At 43.1% G+C, this 22,821-nt stretch overlaps 1 protein-coding gene across 4 annotated transcripts in view; it reads right to left on the bottom strand.

Annotated features, from left to right (window-relative positions):
- rimbp2a (RIMS binding protein 2a) overlaps positions 1-22,821 on the bottom strand; it is a 71,392-nt gene that overhangs the window by 9,164 nt on the left and 39,407 nt on the right. Inside the window, exons 7-20 of one of the 4 annotated variants that reach the window (XM_084383195.1) lie at positions 18,519-18,623; positions 14,397-14,601; positions 12,486-12,643; positions 12,207-12,286; positions 12,001-12,110; positions 9,116-9,934; positions 8,794-8,817; positions 7,495-7,646; positions 4,813-5,601; positions 4,430-4,585; positions 3,979-4,125; positions 2,026-2,128; positions 1,486-1,614; positions 4-1,321 (exon numbers count right to left, since the gene is read on the bottom strand). In XM_084383195.1, coding sequence (XP_084239321.1) covers positions 1,230-1,321; positions 1,486-1,614; positions 2,026-2,128; positions 3,979-4,125; positions 4,430-4,585; positions 4,813-5,601; positions 7,495-7,646; positions 8,794-8,817; positions 9,116-9,934; positions 12,001-12,110; positions 12,207-12,286; positions 12,486-12,643; positions 14,397-14,601; positions 18,519-18,623 — 3,069 coding nt within the window. In that variant the 3' untranslated portion in view covers positions 4-1,229. The other 3 variants (XM_084383194.1, XM_084383193.1, XM_084383196.1) reach the window with 3 other exon arrangements.

Genomic DNA, 22,821 nt, shown 5'->3' with positions numbered 1-22,821 from the left:
AAACACAATGAAGACCAAAAAAAAACATTCCATCATCCTTCGTCAGGAGATTGAACAGCCAATGTCACAAAACAGCAACTTTGGAGGAGACTTGTAATATTTTTAAACACACAACATTTTTTTTTTTTCTCCTGTACAATCTCAGCCTGTATTTGTGCTCGGCAGCAAGACGTATTGCTGCATGCAGTATAAACCGCTACTGTGATAATCTACTCCATTATATTTACATAGTGATATTTTTTGCCATGCTTCAATCGAAGGAAATCTTGTCTAGTCTTAATAATTCTGACTGATTTGATCAGGCAGTATTGCTTCACAGATTTAGATTTTGTTGCCTAGTCATTTTTGCGCCTATCAGCATGCAGAAGAAATCTGCGGTCAGTCAACTATTTAAATCATTCTCTGTAGCACACACACATGCACACACAGACACACACGCGCGTACACACTACATGTATTTATCTTTATTTTGTGTTGGTTTATTCTCTTACATTTTTGTCTATTTTTATGCTTAAATATGCAGTGAGAGACAAATGGGGAGCAAGACAAACCATGGTGCAATAAACAGACAGAATGTGATCCATGGACATGACACAACACCACAAACACACAAGACTCTGGCATGCATGCTACGAAAAGGCTAAACAGAAATAGATACAAATCCACAGTGTATGTCTATGTTCACTTCGCTTTAAAAACAAAACGTTTCTCAAATTTAAAGAAAAAATCTCAAACTTCCCACATATTGCCAACCCTTGCAGCAGCAAGGGGTCTAAAGCGGAGATGGCAGAGTTTGTTCTGGAAGCCTGTCATTTATTTGAATTTGTCATTTCAATATTTGGTTTAATGCACCAGCTAGCAGAGTGTGATACTGGTCGGTGCTTGAAAATACAAGCATGATGTGAAATGCATTGCTCCCGGCTGAGCAGAAGGCCTGGTAATTGTATTCATGTGGTGGTAGGGAAAGAGACAACTGCATTTCCAACAGCTGATATTTCAAACTCAAATGTCCAAAGGAACGCAAACATCTAAAGAAAAACAAGAAAGCAGTGAACGTGTAGTCATTCTTTAATGTCTACCACTAATATTCCTTCAGAATGTCATGCATGGCTGCTCTCATTGTACGAGTGGTGGGTGTGGTTGTACCACAGAGGGGAGGGGGTTTAAGCAGGCATCCTGAGTTCAGTGCAGTGAGTGAGGCATTCTCTGAGCAGTCAATCAATCATTTATCATCTGCAACTGTGGAAACGTTCATCCTGGACCCCGGGTAAGGCTTGCCGGTGGGTCCACCATTTCAGTGCAGTGCAGTCATGCTGTTCAACTGTAAGCATAATAATAACTATTATTATTTAAGACAGAGAAACAGGCACTTGCAAGTGTCCACAGCTACTTCTTGCCATTTGACGGTTGCTGGTGGCATTTCTTTTTTTTTTTTTTTTTTGTCGCCATGCTGTGTTGGAAAAAAACAGGACTGCAGGCACATACCATGGGGAGACCTGGTGCCGCCCATGTGCCTGCGGGATGGCCACGTCCTGTGCCGAGCTACTCTGCCATAGTAAACATCCTCGGTGATGGGGGAGAGGTTTCCCTCATTGTTATTCTCAGAGGTTACCTCTACAGGAAACACCAATTAGAGGGTGATGGGGTTACAATGCAAAGCTCAACAGTCCCCCTCCCAAGAAAGATTTCTGTTGTCAGCTAGAGCTTCTTATTGCTCAGACACAAGGTAAAAACAAACACACACAGGAGAATAACTACGACAAAACTGACATGATTGTCAGATTCTTTATCAGAACAGGTTAATGCATCAACGTGTAGTGTGCGCCGCTGTTTAAGAAAAGCTTGTTGCATCAGAATCTCAACTTATGTTCAGGTAGTGAAGGGCATGAGCATGGTTCATAGACACAAAGGTGATCTGGAGACACAGAGAAGCTCATGAAGGTTTTAACAGAGCAACATCACCACCATAGAAATTAGAAAATAAAAGACTCCCTTCTGTTTCTCCTTACACCTCCCTATACTGACCAATGGAGGGGACCATTAGAGGTCGTCTCTGAGGCTGGGGTCCGCCATGGTGAATCCTTCTCCCGGTCTCCCGGTCGTGACGGCCTCCACCGGGAGCGTTGTTCTGAAATGCACGCAAGCACAGAAAAAACATTCACAAACATTAAACATTCACGCGTCGCTCGCAGACACGTGGAACGTACTCGCAGACAGCGTGTGGAAAAAAACGCACAAATTGTATGTAAACGAAATCATGCAGCACTCACAGGCAGGCACACGGAAACACAGACGCAGAGACACACACTCAAACACGCACAAGCCCACGGGATATTTTAACATACCCAAATTAAGCAAATACTGATAACATACTACTGGATTAAAGTATGTTAAAAAAAAAAAAAGAAAAGGAAAAAAAAAGTGAGGCTGTGTCAAAGATTCACGTAAGCACTGTTGCTCTATGTTACTGTGTTGTCTTCCTTCACGGCGCTAAGCTGTTCAGTCGCTCCCTGTGTCTCTCTCCAAGGTGCTGAACACATTCAAACCCAGTCTATCTTCGCTTCTCTCCACGGCGCCGGAACATTAAAGGTACTTTCAGACAGCGAGGGGGTGCAGCGGCGGCCTCCAGTCCCACTAATATCCTGTACCGTATACCCCAGGCTGCTGCTATCCATCTAATCTCATCAAATAGCTAAACAGAGAGCATAGCAGCTTTAAAGGGACAGTTCACCCCTAAATGAAATATTCATATTTTTCATCTTACCTGTAGTGCTTTTTATCCGTCTAGATTGTTTTGGCGTGAGTTGTCGAGTTTTGGAGATGTCTGCCTTCTCATGAATATAATGGAATTAGATGGCACCTGGTTAGTCAAGATAATCCACACATATTGTTGGCTACCTAAGCTAACTCAGCTAGCTAATGTTACAGCTCAGCTGAGGAGGACGCCATTGATGTTCACATCCCAGGCTGTCACGAGCATGAGCCTCTCATCCAAGGCCCCAATCACACAGAGACTCGTCGCTTGGAAAAAACCCCTTGGAAAAGTTTGTTTTGGGCAAAACGGCTTGGTGCGCCTGGGAAGCCGTACTGCGCAGTCATCAGGCCCTGCGTTGAAAACTTGAACATATTTCTTCTTCTGGAAAAAAGCGACCGTGACGCAGGAGCGCACCATACCATAGGAAAACAATGGTTTAGCTGGCGTCGCATTCAAGAGCGATCGGCCTCTAAGAGTAGAGGAACACTTCCATCTGCACGCTGATACAGTTGACGCATGTAGTTCGGTAGAAAGAATGTGTTTGTTTGTAATAGTTTGTGAAACTGCTCACGACAAGCTGTGGATTATCTTGAGTAACCCGGTCATGATTTCTGGAAAGAGAAGTAGCCGTTGAGTGTTTTTTTTTTCTTTTTTATGTGTTTTTTGTGGCGGTTTAAGCACCACAAGCCGAGTGCAATCTAGTTCCATTATATTTGAGAGAAGGTTAACATCTCTACGTCTGACATCTCCAAAGCTCAGCAACTCCCACCAAACCAATCTAGGTGGATAAATATCGCTACATGTAAGAAATAGAAATGTGTTTTTGAATTGGGGGGTAAACTGCCCCTTTAAAATAGAGGAAATTGTCAGCAATATGTCATTTAAATAGCAAGCTTTGTTAACTAATATGAAACTTCTCAACTGTGGTCCACACTGGATAGTCAAACCTTGAGGATGCTGCTCCAGTTCATTCTGTATTGATATGTTGATACGCTGCCTCAAAGCAGTCTGTCTCTCTGTTTTTCTCTCTCTGGTGCTGGAGCGCTCAGTTTTTTCTCTCTTTTTCTCTAAATTAAACTCAGCACACACACTACCAACACACATCAAATGCAAGTCAAGGCAGCAGTCTCAGTTGAAGTATCTGTGCCTGTGCAGTTCGCTAAACCATCGTTAATTTGGGTGTTTACGACAATTGGGTTTAGAATAAGTGCAAAGAACTGCACCTTGGGTGTGTTGTGCGAGTTGCGTCGGCGTCCCTCTTCCAGCTGCATCTCAGAGTACAGCTCCTCCTCATCCTCTTCCATGATGTCAGACAGGTCAGAGCCCCGGCTGCTTTCGCTGTGATAATCTTCATTGTGACTATAGTGAGGCTTTTTCGCAGTCAGACAAACGCACACACACATAAACACAAACACACAAGACGCAGTTGTTTAAGTCCACATACATACATAGATACACACATGCACACACATCAAACGCACATGGATTGGGCGAACACACGCACTGGAACACGCACGGAAAGACGAAGGGAGTGTATGCATGCAAGCACCCAGACGTGCACACACACGCGCGTGCACGTCCATACACGCACACACACACACACACAGAGGTGAGAGGTTTTCTAATGACGCACACACTGGGGTTGAAGCTCGAAAGGACTCATCGCGTTCTTACCGGCCTCCCCAGCTCAGAACCTCGGAGGAACTCGTCAACTGAAGGTCCTCTCCGACGGCCGCGTGCAAAGCCTTCCTCGTCCTCCTCTTCCTCATCGGAGTGATGCTGGTGAAATGAATGACCCTGCTCTCCGTATCTGACTTGCATCCTGTCCCCCTGGAAATATGCACGAAAAGTGGGGACAGTGAGCAACAGAGACAGGAGGGAGTATTTTTATGGTAACTTGAAGCTTAATATCCTTTTGTACACAATCAATAGTTTGCTACACAAGCTTCATTTCCAGCCTTTCATATACAGGTGCTTTAAATTAAAATCAAATTCACTGTTTGTCAGGCTGTGAGTGTCTTTTTTTCACATTTTTTGATTATCCATTTTCATCACACCTTGCCACTTTCCGCTGCGACCCTCTGCGCTGCTTCTCTTGCGATGGCTTTGGCCACCGTGTCGGGGATCAGCGTGCCTCTGGGCTGCGGGAGAATCCTCTGCGGGGACGGGGAGCGTGGATTAGGAAGGGGAGGGGCCTCCAGGGTGTGGCCTTGCATGGGCGCAGGAGGCTGAGCAGAAGGAGAGCGTGTGGGGTCCCAGCCAGGCTGGCCAGGTGGAATAGCTCCCCCGTGGTGGGCCGCGTGCTCTTTGGCATCCAGGTCTCTGGCACATACTGGTCTCTGAGGTATAGGGTGGTGTTGGTGGTGGGGTAGCAGAGGCAGTTGGTGCTGGGGCCTGGGACCTTGGTGGGGCGGGCGAGGCTGGAGATGTTGAGGCTGGGGATGTTGAGGCTGGGGATGTGGGGGTCGGAGCTGGGGTTGCGGGGGTCCACCTGGGTGGGGAAGTCTAGGGTGAGGTTGAGCGTGTGGAGGATGGGGTTGGAGCGGTTGTCCGTGTGCCTGGGGGGGAGCAGGAAGTTGGGGCGTGGTATGAGGGAGGTGAGGGGATTGGAGGTGGGGTTGAGCGTGGGGGTGTGGAGGGGGGCCTGCGTGGGGGTGCATTGGTGGCGGCAGGGGAAGCGCAGGTAGAGGCACGAGCAGGTTGTTTGGAATGACGGCGACTTGGGAGTCCTGGGATTCTCCCTGTACTGACAGCGTCCGGACAATGACCTCCCTGGCCTCCAGGCACTGAATCCTTGTCAGCTCAACGGCAACGTAGTCGGCCATTGGGTACAACACTTCAGCTATCTGGATTAAAAAGAGAAATAATGTTAAAGATCCCCTCCGCAAATGTAGGCATAAAAAACTCTCTAATGTGTGTTTGACATTTTTTTTTGCAAAAAAAAGAAGCAAAACCCTTACATGCAAATATTTATCATGTGTACAAGATGTCTTCTACTTCACTGGAAAGTCCATTCTCTCACAAGATAGGAAATAATTAGTATCCTCTTTGTTGTTAGCAAACCCCCTCACTTTTTACTTTTGCTCTAGTATGTGTTGAACATAATACAGCAGAACCCATTGTGCCGTCAGGAGTCCAGAATACAGTGCTGATTCACTTTACCAGTCACCAGAGGGAGTGAGAGACCTTCCTGAGACATACACAGGTCCCAGATTGAGTCTTGCAGTCTTGCATTAAGCATTAATGACAGGTAGGTGGCACTGTTGTGCGCACTGAGGGCAGTGACGATGATATGACGCTAACTCAACAACACAGGCTATTACCATCCCATCTGTGATGTATGTTCTCATGTTTCAGCTGAATTAAATATGATTAAACACCTCACACGGTGTTTTACATACTGTATCTGTGTACTGCATGTATGCCTATGGATACCATGTGTTTGTGAATTCTTTACAAACCGGTCCTTCAGAGTCAGTATAAAAGATACTGTGCAAAGTCGCTCTAATCATGAAGGATGCCTATAACCCTTTAGGGGAGACGTTAAAGGTGAATAGGGTAAGAAAAATAACAGATGTCATATTGAGACTTCTTTAGTGGATTACTTACATCAAGATTTGATGTGCAAATATGCAAATAGGGCAATGAAACATTGCTAATTTGCATACATTTCGTGAACAGAATTCTGAACACTGGATTGAGCCTGGTTCAAAATTCTTGTTTCATTTGTTTGACATATTAGAGTCACAGCAGTCACAGAGAGAATTATCTCTTTTTATCACTCTGTAAATCAGAAAATACTGTCAACAGCCATAAAAGATCCATTTGCATGTTTTGTGTAGGAAAATTTAGAAATCAGGCTATGAATGATATATGAATGAGCCCCGCTGTAAAAAGCTTCATCATTTCGAAAGGAATTAAACTGGAATGTTTGGTGCATGAAAGTACTGATGATGTTGAGATTTCTAGCCCAGAGTACAAGAATATGGCCTTTAAAGATATGTATTGTGAAATTCCATACATTTTTAGGGTAAAAATCTTAACTAAAACATATCGCCATGAAGCTTCCCCAGCTTGTTATTTACATCAAGACACATTGTTTGTCTGTCCAGATCTGAAATATGAGCTAAAATAAACACCTTAATGTGCATTTTGGATGTTTTCTCTCAACTAGTCTGAATGAAGACATGTTTTAGTACATACATCGTGTACTACCTCTTCAAGTGCCACCATCATGACTGATGTACAGTAGCGTTGGCCTACTCCATTCAGCTTACTGTTTTGTCCTGTCAGTAGCCACTTGGACTCGTACTTGTTTCACTGTTGTCAACTTTAGTTTCACAAGGGCTGCTATGAATATTCTTCTCCTGCTTCGCAATACTCCTGATAGTTCCCACTTGGAGCCACGTTTGTAGTGTTCTTAGTTTACCTCTGCTTACTAACTCTCCATAACAGTTTGCTTGTAGCTCTTAAGTAATCATGGATGACGTATTTACGCAAAAATTTAGGCTAACACTATTTACGCGGGAGACAAAACTTCTTGAAATTCTGCAGTATTTTTTCGGTACTATAATGTTTTTAAAGACATGTAAAAAAAGCATTTTATTTTCAAAAAACAATTGTTGATTTCTGCAGGTACCACTAGAGGGAGCTGGCGTACTTGTAGCACAGTTTGCGAATAGTCAAATTTGACAGGTGTCTATAGTCTTGCTCAGTCACACTAACACTGGCTAACTCACCCTCTGTCCTTTAGTGCAGACTGCGTAGCCGACGACGTTCGCCCCGTTGGATGTGCCCGTGGGAGAAAGCATGGGGGGCTTCCAGTGGACCTGTAGGACCCCTGGAGCCTGCCCACAGAGCACCTGTACGTCCTGGGGAGGCATGGGAGGACCTGGGAGGTAAGAGGACAGATATAAGGATAAAAAATACCTGTAATAACCGATTGTTTGAAGATCATCAATATACAATACAAACAAGTGGAAAGGGAGTGGAGCATTCATCGACTGAACAAATTGGCGCACACACAACCATGCAGAGAAATGCTCACATACAAGAGAGGGGGCTGAGGTGGTGGGAGGATTCAGGAAACAACATCTGTTTGTAATTTGTAATTTGCCCTGCATTTTTGATAATGTGACATTGCTAGGGGGGGACATTCATAAGTCGTGCTGTGTTTACAAAATGTCGTTTAAGTATACGATAAGTTATAATGGCACGACACTTACACTGGCTAACAGAAGATACTCCATAATCACACTGAGTTTTGGATTTTTGCAAAAACCTTTATCAGAGCTGTATTATAAGCGTGTATTCCTCGCCGTAGTACTTGTACGTTAACCTCATACTACTCTTTACGAGAAGAGAATACATGAAGGCAAAATAAAACAATGTGGGCTTCCGGGCCTCCTGAGAGAAGCACTGTTGTCTCCGCATGCAGGACACAATCCAGAGAGACTAACTACAGCCCATTGTTTGTTTTCCCCTTTCCTGGATCACTGGATAAAAACATGCACAACTGCATTCAAACAGAAGCAACTCACACAAAACGGTAATTTCGGGGAGCAGTGGAGCGGCACTGCTTTATATAGCACTGCTCACTACAGGCGAGGCTATAGGCCGAGGAAATGACTCATCAGAATAACTGATCATATCTTGTGATGGGTGGCTGTTCTCTAATGAGCGATGTGCTCAGTGCAGTAAGCAAACTTGGACAACATTGCATTTTAATTTGGTTTCGAAAAACAAAATGTTTTAAAAATTTCAATAGATGCATGAATGACAACATTGTTTGTCGTTGAAAAATATTTTTCAACCTCAGAACCATAAAAAAAATGCCATTTTGCCCAAATCCCTTCATTGTTTACTCATATTAAACAACATGTCATAATCATTCTCAGTTTCATGACTAAAACCCTCATCCAGAAGTGCCACAGCACTGATGTCATCTCTGCCTATTGTTTTAGTTTAATAGAAGAAAAGCATTTGGTGCTTAGATATAATATGGGAAACACAGCCCAGGACTGATGCTTCATTCTGACCTGTTCTGCAATATGGTGTTGGACCTGGACAAAATACAATACACAACAGTGGCATGGTAAGGCAATGCTGTACTGTACTCCTTTACAGCACAGTGCAATGAGCTAAAAATTGATTTTGCATTATGTTAGAGCTGGCTAACAGTAAGCAGAAATAAACAGAAGAGTAGCAGTCTGTTATCTCCATCTGTCCTCTATACTGAGTACAAGATTGTTTAAAACGAGTAAAAAACAAGAATAATTAACTGCTGACATTCGTCTGCTATGGAGCTATGCATACATTACTGATAGCGTATCTCTTTGTATAGAAATGATCTTTGCTGACCTGCAGCCTGAGTGCAGAACTCCACACCGGCCTCTTTCCTCTCTCTCTGCTCCAGCGGCAGCTGCCATGGCACCTGGTGCGGCTGAGCCACCACTGTCACTTTGTACACCGTCAGGGGCTTCAGGTTGAGGAAGCGAAGTCTATACCTTCCTGGCTTTACCACTGCGTGCTCTACCCCGTCCAAGAATACGGTGTGACCATAGTTACTGTTGCTAGGCAACCAGGAGAGCTCGGCAGTGTCACGCTGGATGTCATCCACCCGCAGACCGCACGGCGCCACCACCACGTTGGCTCCCACCAGCACGGTGCAGCGCAGCTCGTCTGATAAGCCTCGGTCGGTGACACACTGCACCGAGACCCGGTGGACGCAGCCGTCCAAGTCCAGCTTCTCCAGCAAACACTTGGTCCGACCACCGTACGCGATACTGGCACGAAGCTCCCCGTCTACTAACACGTTGTAGCCAGAGACGTTCCCCCAGCCCAAAGGCACTAGTGGAGGCTCCCAGGCCACAATGACGCTCCGTGCCAGCTGCTTGATCAAAGAGATCTTTCGGGGATAAGGCACAACGTCTTCAGCCAGGTCCTCAGGGTCCAGGGGCCCCCCTGCCCCATTGCTACAGGGAACCAAGGCGTTAGATGAGCCCAGGATGCCATCCTGGCAGGTACCTCCATCCACTGCTGTCAAGGCCAGGGGGTTATGGTCCAACAGGCCAAGGTCCTCCCCTCCGTCCCCCAACTGAATCGCTGGTTTTTCCTTGTCCTGGACGAACTCCACAAAGTTAGAAGGAACGAGTCCACGCTGGCCATCCAGCAGCTCCCCTGTGACACAGAAACAAGTAGAGAGGCAGGTGTGGGACATGAATACCTCAACTTTGTGCCTCATTCATGTTCTTGTTGATGAACAGACTGCTGGAAATGTACCCTTTAACAACTGTCTGAATAGGAAAACAACATAGTCCCTCTGTGTAGTGGTACCTTCTGCAAAAGATGAAATTAGGCTCCACTAATGCCTCCTTACAAAACAAACAGGAAAGCTGTAACTTGTATACACATAATCATCAGTGCGATTTTCCTTGCAGGGTCAGGATGAGTCAGTGAGTGAGAGGTGGGAAATATGTAAACACACAGTATGTACTATTCCCTAAGATGTAAGATGTAACGCTGGTTCCCTGATGCTATCTTTTATACTCTCTCCAGTAAACACCGACCTGAGAAAACACTCCTTTTCAACATTTCCAAGAACTTGAACTGCAGTTCACCGCTTTTGAACATTTCCAGGAATACCCCTGAGCATGTAGATGCTGCGGTCAATACAGAAAAAAACAGCTTAGATTTGCACTGTAGTTTTTCTTCCGCTCAAAGGGAAGAAGTTTGTGTCCAAAAAAAGCTCCCTATCATCATGCCCTTCAATCCCTTTTTCCACAGAGGCCTGGGAGACCTTAAGACCATGTGTGTGTGTGTCTGCGTATGTGTGTGCGGGTGAGCATGTGCGCTGATGATTAAGCTGAGCCCCGCTGGATTAGTCATCAAGCTAAAAGGGACCAAGGTCCCATCTTGACAACAGCTTGGTCTGAGGCCCGAGTCTCCCCCCTGCGTGGTAAATACAAGGCTCCTTCACGATGCCATGCAATCTCACCGCCCACAGCTGATGAATCACTGCAGCTGAGTACGACTGTATCTGTGGCGGGCCGCGCCGTCTGCAGGATTGCTAGCTAGGGGGATTAGGACTGCCTCAGATGGAGAAGCCTTCATAATTCTAAAGAGATTAGACAGAGAATCACTCCAATCACAACTTATAAAAAGTGTACGGGAAGTTTTCTTGGTGACACTGGCGCACTGTCACAGAGTGGACCAATATCGAGGGGCAGCCAAAAATTGTAATCAGCTCGTGAAATAATGACTTTAAAATGATTAATTAACAGGTTGAATGTCAGCAGGGTGATTCTGTTAGCCCCAACGGCAACTAAACAAACCACCCCGAAAGACCATGTGCCATTGGGTTTTAATGATCTTGATATTTTCACCTAAGTTTGTAAAATCATCTTGCTTAAAGTTATTTTCAATCCTCTGTGGCTTTATCGAAGCAAGTTCAAGTCTAGAGAAAAGTTGTGACACACAACTGCTGCTCTGAGCACAATCCACAAGAGACGACTTCCTGCTGCAGTGTTGTACATTTGGGAGCTAATTCCTTTCCGACTGCGCCCTCTTTCAACAGCCGCCTCAGTTGCAGTCCTTCAGTTTTGCCCAGTTATTAAAGCAGCAACAAGGAACTTTAATACGCTGCTGATTCTGGTGGCCACTGTGGACAAAAGCAGTGTGACCGCCAACTACTGTATCCACTATTTAAAGGACTATATAGTGAGTTTACCATTTTGTACTGCTGTCCAAATGTATTGTGAGATGTATTATACCCCACAATGCATCATGAAAAGTAGTGTACAACAAATTGTCACAAACCAGGCATTATATACCCATCATGCATTGTGCTAGAGGGAAAAAATTATGCTAGCAGTGTCACAGCTATACATGTACAGTCAATGCTCCCCAAACATGGTCACTTTAAAAGGATGTTAAGAGGATAAATAGAGCTCTGCAAATAGCACAAATTCACTCGGGGATAACTGTGAGCTGACACACACTCTTCTTGGCAGTTTGCATCATTGTGAGATTAATTAATTCCATGATGCTGCACACGCTTGTTGTGACTGTCAAGCATTCTCTGCAACAGCAGCAGATGAGGACAAAATCATAGACTTGCAAAGCAACACAGGACAACTCCAGCTGTACTGTAATATGTTTAGACTGCAGTTTTGTCATTTCACTACCTGCCAGATAATGCTCATGGCATTTTCCGTGTCATCTCAGTGTCTTGTTTCACTTCTCACCTTCATAGAAGCCATCATCATCCATGTTTCCATACACGTACAGATACTTTCCAGCCACAAGGGGGAGCTCTGCCTCAGGATGCTCATTTGGTCCATCATATGGGTTATAACTGAAAGGAGAAACATGCTCTTTTAGTTTCTAGTTTCAGACTCTGCACAGACATCAGGAAAAAACACTTTTTTGACTGAAGAGACTCCTCATTCACCTGTAACGGGCAGTGCAAAGGCGGACCTGGCCTGTGTAGCGAGGCTTGGACCTAGGTGATGGGCTGGCCTCATCCTCCATCTATACATTGACAACAGAGCTATTCATAATTAAGATTCAACCAAAGAGTTAGCAAGGTAAGTTTGAATATATGACTATATATGTCAACATAATACAGCCAGGGTAGTGTTAAGAAAAGAAAAAACTAATAACTATCTTAAGACATGATGAGTTAAACATGCATTAACGTGATGAAATGTATGGTGTCAGTCAGACACACCTCTGAGGGGGTCAGCTGTCGAGGGCTGTTGGGGCGGTCCGTTGTCACGGTGCTGGATTTGACAGACAGCAGTTCTGGTCTTTCTCTGTCTCCAGTCTGTGGTGTGCAGGGCAAGAACTGGGAGATCAGTAGCGGCGTGTTTGCCGCGCTCTCATCGCCTGGGAGACATTGATTTCCATAGCAAATAAAGAGCAACTGTCAATCCTTCTGCACCGATTTGCTGCTCATTGCACAGCTATTGATCTCCTGTTGAAGCGAGTGTACAGCAAACACTGTTCATGGCAAAGGCTATTCCACCTCCATCAGCACCTCACATCTGCAATGCATTTGTCCTTAAATACCACACCCATCCTCGCGGAGGGGGGGAGGAAATGCAAGAAATTCAAGTATAAAACTGCAGTTCTGAGAGTGCGAACATTTGAAATCCTTGAGGAAATTAAGGAAAGTCAACAACATGGATCCACTGTATCAGAGGGTTCTTGTGGTTTGTGAGTGAGTAATATTATGCATTAGCACAAACGCATCAGTAAGTTCCCCCTCTGTTTCAAGTGCAGGGAAAGATAAAACAGGATTTCCAGCACTTCAAAGACCTTTGGTCTGTGCCAGACTGTATAAATCTACATCGCTGATATGGCTGTATCTGCTGGCTCTGCAGGTTGCACTGAGTCTCGTTAGAATACTAATGTGTTAAACCACATTCATGTCATACATCAGGCCTGTGATCAATTAGGGGAGATATTGATCATGAATAACCAGTATTGCCATTAATGGTGTGTACCTCTGGTCAGGAGTGAGCTCATCCAGCTGTTATGTGAGCTGTCGGGGGGGATTAGGTCACTCAGACTCTCATTTCATACATAAGCCCTTTGATCACATGTAATTTGGTGGCTGGGTGCTTTGATTTAGAGTGTCTAGAGTGAATACATGTTGGACCCCTCTGGTGTGGCTCATTTTATCCTGATTTTCTGAGAAATACTTTCTTACTTTGAGGGCTGCAACTAATGGCTATTGTCATTCTTGATCAATCTGTTGATTATATCTCAATTAATAGTTGTTTGGTCTAAATGTCAGAAAATGGTGAAAAATATCAGTCAGTGTTCCCCAGAGCCCAAGATGACATTCTCAAATTTCTTATTTTGTCCACAACGCAATGATATCAAGTTTACCGTCATAGAGGAGTAAAGAAAGCAGAAAGTAATCTGGAGCTGGAATCACATAATTTTGACTAAAAAACACACATTGATTACAGAAATAGTTGGTGATTAACAACTAATCTATTAATCGTTGCAGCTCTACTTACTATTAAAACAGAACACAAACAATTGTGTCATTGTATCGTTTCCTTTGCGCTTCCTTGACATTCAAATCCTGGAAACAGCTTTCAATGTGTTGTTTAAATGCTCTGAGCGATAAAATGCAAAACAACTTTTTTTTGGCGTCCACGTCGCTGTCACATTCCAACATGACGCACGTGAACACACCGAAGTTCCGAAGAACGTTTTTCCAACTTGAGAGGTGGGAACGTCCGAGGAGCACCTGAATGCAGCGTTATGCTAGTAGCAGTTAATGTAGCCTCAAACAGATTTCTGGAAACACGCCGCTTCTTCCTAACTTTAACCCACCAGATTTTCGTATTTTGTTTTTTTATTTTTAGACTCAAGTAACTCAATCACTTGAGGCAATTTATCAAAATCAAACAACCTTTATACAACTCTTTTGCACACAGTTACACTAACTAAGACAGCAATCAGCACTGAGTAAAGAAATTAAAATGTAATTAAGCTATTGTAATAAACTCTCAACAGAAACACGACAACCACAGTTACTATTCATACTGTAACAATAACATTAATGAAAACGAATTTATTTTAAATTTTCAGAACTTATTTGAAGTTTGGACCACTGACCCACCTGTCTCTGGCTGGGGTTTTAATCCAAAGATGACTTGTGAGAGTTTCTTCTCCTGTGAGAGGGGGATCCGGGATGTGGAGGTGGGCCTAATCTTCAGGATGTCCGCAGTATCTGATTGCAAACGGAAATTCAGCAGCTCTTTGGACAGCTGTTGGTAGTGTTCACTCTGTGACCTGCATTGCTGCTCCAGGTCACGAACCTTGACCTTTGATAGACGACGAGGAGAGCAGAGAGGGTGGTAATGGCCGAGAGAGGGGAGTGAAGAAAAAAGGCGAGAGCAGGAGGTAAAGAGTGAATCACGAGGGAGCGCACAAAGCATTGAGTGTATTTCATCACATGTAATGTTCAGATATGAACTCTCTGAAGAAAAGCCGACGTTTCATATATTAATGCCGATAAACCACAGAACAAATTAGAAAACGATCCCTAAAGAGGAGTTTTTGAGCTTATACAGCAGCATGTTATATTAAAACCACTGCAGCCTAATCAAAGTGCATGGAAGAGCACTGCTGCAGCTGATATATAACACTGATAACAAAGTACTGCAAAGAGGATTATCAAACTTACAGTATAGACGTCATATCATAGATATCATATCAGAGGAAGTCAGGGAAGATGGATGGGGTGTACAGTGAGAACTGTAGTTCTCAATCTCATTCAGTGCACGTATGGATTCTCAATTTGCACAAAATACCCACTAAAGGCTTCGAAAAGCTTTAGTGATTCGCTGAAAATCCACACATTTGACTGAGAGGAGGTGAAACTAATCAGGGAGAAAAAATAAATACCTGAAACATTTTGTCCTTATTGTTCTGTTCAGGCAAAAAAAGGAGGGAAACAGAAAGAAAGTAAAGAAAATGGAAAAACTTCAAATAAAAAACATATTAAGAAGCGAACACGAATACGTACCCTTCCAGTCAATGCAAATAGATGTGAAACAATAATAATTCATCAGCACATACAAAAGCAACACAAAATTAAAGCTAAAGGAGCTGAAAACAACTGAAAAGACAAGCGCAGAGTGATTGAGGAGTGTGGTCACAGGAAACAGACAGTGGAGTATTGTTTTCCTTCCCGGTGAAGTGTGTTCGCCCATCAGTGTAGAGAAACAGGCCTGTGACAGAGGCCATAAATTGAATCAATGGATTTGCAAGGAGAGAAGTAACTCCTTGAAAGCGGAGTTTCCATTTCTCCCACCGAACTCTTGATGTTTGTCTGAGCCAAACTCAGGCTGCTTGCTCAGTAAGAGCGTATTAAAGTGCTTCAGATGGATAATAACATGACCTCACTTGCACTCCACTCAAAGGAGTCCACACACTATTGTCGGGACAAAAGGATTTAGAGTGAAATGAGAAAATAATTTCAAGAAGATGAGCCGGTGACAAGCATCTTAAAGGCTGTGATGAAACACGGCAGGTCTGTGATTTGATCATAGGGAAATTTATAAAAGTATTCAAGGTCAGCGTGGCTGCAGGATTAATGGGATTAATGGGATGCGATGGAAATTTCTATAACATGTTGTACAACAACAGTACAGAAAACTCACAGGAAGAGAGAAGAAGAGGTAAGAATCTAACTGCAAACAAGCTGAGCTACTGTTTGCTTTTAGAGTCTCTCACGTATGAGTCACAAACTGCTGTGGAGTACTGAAGAACCTACACAGTGTTACAGCACATGCTCACTTCTGGGCGGGAAGAAGCCGGTGCACTCTGCAGGGAATTTACATTTCAAGCCCTAAATTATGCCACACCACCTGTTTGAGGTCAGAGGGCGTCCGCCAGCACCCTGCCGATGCTCCTGCAGTATACTTGTTGACACGTTTTTTGTGGATCCAGAAACATGGCAGAAGGCGCTAGTCAAAGATTTTTAAGTCTCTGAGTTATCCATTAGGATCTGCTACACAATCATTTTGGGGTTTGCCTTGTCTTACTCAACCCCGACGCTCATTGTCTTGTGGATGTGTGGTGTTTTGCTTGATTAACATCTCTTTACTGACTCGTTTATGTTGATGCACCTGATCACACCTTTATCATTCTTATCAGAGCTACTCTACTCAACATTTATCAATATTCATCATTTTTCACCATTACTGACAGCTTTGGTGTCATGTGGTTGTAACTTTTGCATCCAAAAGACTCGTCGCTTTGTGGGATTGTTAGCAAAAGCGAGCTTCTTTATCGGAGCACTTTTTGAAACAGCCGATCACTTTGAAACAAAGTTACAAAGTGCTTCACACGAGGGAGAGAAGGATCATATCATTAACTAACTAATTATCATTATTGGGGCTATAATTGGACTAGAAATAAAACAAATATGGCCAGTTTTGAAATAACTCAGTTCAGTTTCTTAATGCATTGAAGTCCTCTTCACTGTAACAGCAACAGACAGCGTGACCATAGCGAGGTAGGTGGATTGTCAATTAAACGCTGCTGCCGTGCAGTGTGACTGCAGTGTACAGTGTAACTCAGTGTAACTATTATACTCCTAATTGAATTGAAAAGTTTGGACATGACACATTTTAAATTATTATGCTTCAGTAGTTTGTGGGCTCAGATCTGAGCTCGACCCAGCTGCTGCTTTTGGTCCTGTGGCGAAACTTGTTTTGAAAGTGTAGTGTAAGTCAGTTGGTATTCAGCCCCCTCAACCACGGAGTGAACGACAGGACCATACTGCAACACTGCAACTCGTCACATGTATGTCACAATTATGATGATTGACAACCTTTGTTCAAAATACCTCACATTACAAAATATTTTAGCAATTTGTCACTTTAATTGAACGTTTTATGAACATATACAGCATATCAAAAATTGTAAAAAGCCCAGAAAAATACCAAATACCAAGGACATGAACTCGGCGTCGTCCATGGTAGCTCCGGGCCTGATTGCCCATCTGTCTACCGCTAGATGAAACATCCTGAGGATTTTTTTCCCAGCTTGAAACGGATCCAAACCGTATTCATGAAAGGCAACACTGGGTAAAGACCTGTGTTTGTTCATGTTGTTGTACCTCTAACAGGTGTAGTGCTTCCTCATGCTCTTGGTCAGCTTGAACCCGAGCTTGCAGAGAACACACAGAAACACACAGTGACAGCTGACACTGTGATCACAGTCCATGAGGTAGAATAGACAGCACACAGCTGACACACTGTCAAGCCAATACCCTGGCAGAGGCTCACTGGCTGATCACAGCACTGGGTACTTGAAGAGATGCCTACTGTACTCCTGATGGCACAGCTCTGATGAACAGTTTATTTTGGGATATGTTAGCGTCTAAGTACTGGCTGATAGCGCAAGTAAAAGCACAGTTTTCAACATTAAAAACCTCTTTGAGTGTGTTTGGCTGTTGAGCATTACTTACTGCTTCTGTTTGAAGAAACTCCAATGCAATTACAGGACAGAAGACGGAAAAAAACCTCACAGATTTCTGAGCAAGAATTCACTGTTCAGCTCTTTTATTGACACATCAAAGCCTGAGTGGTCTTATCCAGTGGGTATTTTGAGAATATTTACAAGGAGATTTTAAATGGGCTTTTTGTTTTATCCTAAATAATGCTGGAACAGGACAAAGATGGAACAAATGAAATGTTTAAAACTACATTTTTGTTCATTAAACAATTAAAACTGTAGGCTCAAAGAATGTTCATCAGAGTGATTGAACGATATAAGACTCAAATTCGGGCCAGACTTGGTCCAAACCCCATGTAATTTAAATCCATCTGCGCCTCGTGATGTGTGAAGTTTTATATCCCAGCCTTAAAAGGTGAAACGTGACATCTGCACACTGAAAGATGTTCAGAAGGTGCATAAATTTATCAACAACTAGAAAGGCAACATTTTTAGTGGCAAGCTCTTCATCACACTATCAAACGGCATGAAAGGTGTAGCGAGCTGATAGTGCACTTTTAAGAAAATCCGCTGATTTTTGGACAGGCTTCTAAGGTGTTTATATTCTCTGATACAGTCGCAGTGATTCAGCAAACCGGCAAACTGAAACATCAATCACCAAACAAGAAGCTCCAGCTTTTCACTTATCTTATCACAAAACCAATCTTGTCAGAAGTATAAAAATTAATCTTTCATAGACCAATTATATACTCTGGCTTTATCCATGTGTGCATACCTTTTGCAGTTGATTGATCTCCTTCTGCTTGATGTGAAGGGCCACCAAGGCTCGCTCATGCTCTATCTGCAGCTGCTGCTTCAGCTCTACAGCCTCATGCATATGCTGGGGAGAAACAGAGAGAGGGAGAGGACGTGGTTACGTTGAAGGATGTTACTTAGAGATGGTTTCTGACAGTATCCCACAATCTTTCTCCATCGACGGTGACAAATTCAATATAGCTAGACCTCGAAAGCCTGAACAGGCAGGATATTGCTGTTGCTAACCCTGGCGCTGCAAGGAGGGTGTATTCTGCAGTGGGCTGGCTACCACCCTGGCAACAAGCTTATGAGTTGAACCCAATCCACCTGAATGGCAATTAGCTGCAGGGAACTCTGCATTATGATGTTTGTGAGGAAGAAATGCATACAACTTATACATACCTGTAGTAAATAAACTAAAATATTAACCCAAATCTCAGAGATTATCCCAAACAATAATAATTAAAGAACTATTTTGACATATTTGGATTTGCTTCCATGCTGAGAGTTTTTTTTATATGCCAAGTATGAACCTACTGCTAGTAGCCGGCTAACTTAGCTTAGCATAAAGATTGGGAAAAAGGGGAAACAGCATGTTTGGCTCAGTCCAAGGCAACAAAATTTGCCTCCCACCAACTCTGATGCTCACTTATATCTTGGTGTTAAAAAGTGAAATACATAAGAATTGGCCACCTGTCGAATTCAACAATGCGGGGCAGCATATCACCGGAGTAAACGCTAACTGCTGCTCACTGTATTCTGTTTATACATCTATGACTCTAACTGCTCTCAGTTTGTTAGCTCAGTTAGCCGTGCAGCTAGCCGGACTACCAGGGGAGTGTTGTGTTTACACCGCTTTGGACCACTGGGAGAGGTTTCAGGCCTGGGGCTAGCTGGTTAGCATGCTTACTTATATACAGATATCTCTGCAACACAATACCTAGATGTCTTTCACACAACATCAAAACGTTCTTATTGATATTTTTTGCACATTTTTTAAAGTTTAAAACTAAAATTTTTACATATTGCACCATTAATCTGTACAAAAACCGAAGTGTAAAAAAAGGTCAACATGAGGATATACAGGGTGTTATGTGCCCTAAGCTATCGTCTGCTGGCTGTACCCTCATAATTACTGGACAGACATTTCTCAAAATGTCAAACTTTTTCTTTAAACTCAAGTTTTGCAACCTCAAGGAGTCAAGTGTTGGGTTCACTGCAGAAGTATGAAGAGTGTCATAAAGTATGAGCTTTTTATATCATTTGAATCGTACAGTATACCTATCGGTTGCAACTCCGAAGTGACTCAGACAAAGCTGTCACACATGGTCACCCACGCTGATCCCAAATCTACCCTTTCCTAAATTAGCCGAGTCATGACTATGTAGCATCTATCCAGTGAGTCATGACCAGCTGCCACATCTCGCAGAAACAGAGTTAAGGCCATAAGATGTTTCTGCAGGCTTAAAAAGAAAAGACAGCTTAGAAAGCTCTGACATTCATCATTTTCTCTCTGTGTTCTCTCTCCCTTGAAAAAAAGAAAAGCCTCTTTACCTCCCGGAGTGGCTTCGAGGTGTCCTGAGCAGGCAGCCACTGCTTTGCATAATCAGAGAGAAGCTCTAAGCTGCAGAGGACTGGGCTGGCTGAGAGGCTGTCACTGGAGCCTTAGAGAAAACTATTTTTTTTAACCCTTGCACATTCAGGGAGGGCTTGACGAACTCACCTACATTTTCATCAAAAACTGTGATGTGATGTTGAAACAGAAATGAGTGCCAATCTTCCCTTCTGAGTGCTGCAGGGCGGGCATATTTTCGTAGGCCAACCTGGACGTTAGCATCCCCCTGGTCCCCTCGACAAAAAGCCAGTGGGATATTTCCATTGTCGTTTGGATTAATGCAGAAAATAAGCTCTGTAGCAAACAAAAGTTTATGACTCTGACATATTTTTTCAGCAAGATAATCTTCAGAAATGAAGACAACTTTTATGTTTTTTTAAGCGTAAATATAATCGCCAGAAGTGAAAATCTAACTACACCACAGTCACATGAGTTCAACTTCACCTACACTGAGCTTCCCACTACACTAGTAAACCACACAAGTAAAGTTGGACCAGTGAGTAGATTTAGTAGTTTCTGTGTAACGCGTGATGTTTATTGAAAGCTTTGTGACTTTATTTCTGGCATCTAACCAAAAACCAATTCAAAACAACCTGTTGGTTACGAGACGAGGGGAACCAAAGTGCAACAATGCAAACTCCTCATGTGATGTCACTTGAGTTAGCATCAGCTGGGGCAGAAAACTTAAAGTTGAAGATAGGAGACATCTAGAGATGTGAAATCTACCAGACCTCTGAAGCCTGCACCTCATCTCTGCTTGAAGCTAGCAGCCCGAGGCCACATTAGCTGCTCCTAGCCCTGTTTAGTTAAATGGATTGCCCTCTTCAGTTATAATTGAAACAGGCCACTTGGAGCCACTACACATTTTCCTGTAACGCCAGGTTACACCTTCTTGTATGACAGAAAGGTCTAGAATAAGAGGTGGTCATGCTGACTTGTGTCTTAATCCCTCCCAAATCTGACAGTAAACGGGATCATATGACTTTGAAACAAAGATCAACAGTTGATGTATCTCATTAGTTTTGACTGCAGAACAAAAAAAGTCAAGTCTGTCTTTTTCTGTTTCTTCATGTTGTGTTTCCTCCATCTCTGCTCCTCCACCCACATCGCCCTGTGTAATTTTCTCTAAATAGTCTCTTTGTCTTCATAATCAATACACAATGAGAAAGTGACAAACCTCTCTTTGCTGTATTAGGCAGCAGGTCAGTTTCTCACATGGGTACATTTCTCTCTCAAATATCCTGACAAACAGACAATCGATAGGAGATGCAGGGAGGCGAGGATTTGTAATGAGACTGCCTCTCAAGGAGCAGTGAGACTGTGTCTGATTACTATTGGCAGACCATAACACAATGAAAAAAGAGCTTCTCCGTGAAACCAATGACACTTCACCTTACGAGTGGCATCACTTTCCCTCTAAAGTTTTCTCAAAAGACAAACACATAGGAGAAGGAAATATTTCCAAAAGAGGAAGCAAAAATCAGACCTGAAAAGTCTCCAAATCTCCAAAACTAGAGATGAATGAGTGAAGATGGCATCGCTGGAGAAATGTAGCAAGATATATAGCATGTCAGTGAAAAAGAGGACAGGTAGATTCAGTGGAAAGGAGGATAAAGGATACAAGACTGGAATCGTAGAGACACGTTGCTCAGTGGTCCTCTCATCCAAAGAACAGGAGAGAAAAGGAAGAAACCATTCCAGCTTTATAGTATCAACCCCCGGACTAAATTTAGATTCATTTTCATAATCTAATCCATAACGGAAGATAATTAAATCTCGTAAAACGGCAAATTGAAATCTTTTGAATTGAACTCCTTTGATCAAGTAATCCAAAGAGTTTAGTTTCTTCAGGTAAAACTCGGTACAGTAAGCACTTACTGACAGATTTCTGGGCTCTCCCTCACTACTCAAAATTGCTTTCTGACATCACTGAGTCATCTGAAGCTGGCCGCATGCATTTCTTACTCTGAAGAATTTTCCAGACAACTAATACTACCACAGCACTATTAAGTCTTTACAGGTAGGTGTTCTTCCTGCTAAGCTCTAGGCCTGCCGCACCATGTCGCTAGCTGCAGTAAGAAGTACAGTGAATATGACTGAGGAGAAAGACATTAAATTGTCATTCAGTAAGAAAACAGGGACAGGATTTAAACAGGTTATCAATGGGTATTGTATGTATGGGGGGGAGTAACAATTGATATATCAATTCAAAGATCAAAAATCCAATATCATCGATACAAAGTAAAAACATATCATCATCTTTAAGGTATGCCTTTATTTTGAAATTCCCATGGCACATCTGTGTCACCGTGTCACTTCAAACACTGCTAGTGTAACAGGCAGCCACGGAATAAATCAGCAGTGTGGAAATATCTCGGATAAAAGAGGGTCAACAGACAAAAGACATGCCATATGTAAACTAGAATGACACTCAGTAGAGGGTATACCTCCGCCAAGGCCCAACAGTCCCCTTTTGTACTAATCCATGTATTATCACCTGAGAAATGAATGAAAAAGTTGAAAAACGTCCAATCTATATATAGATCCATAGAGTAGTTTCTTGTTTAATCATGCTGCCAAACCAACTGACCAACCAATGAACAAACAAATGAACACCGCAGGTGATGCACTGACTAAAGCCAATGCTGAGTAAGAAAAAGTAAAAAAA

This window comes from Pagrus pagrus, assembly GCF_965226575.1.
Source record: "Pagrus pagrus genome assembly, chromosome: 19".
Taxonomy (NCBI): Eukaryota; Metazoa; Chordata; class Actinopteri; order Spariformes; family Sparidae; genus Pagrus; species Pagrus pagrus.
Note: the sequence above shows the minus strand (reverse complement) of the source record. Positions and strands in the feature narration are given on the sequence as shown.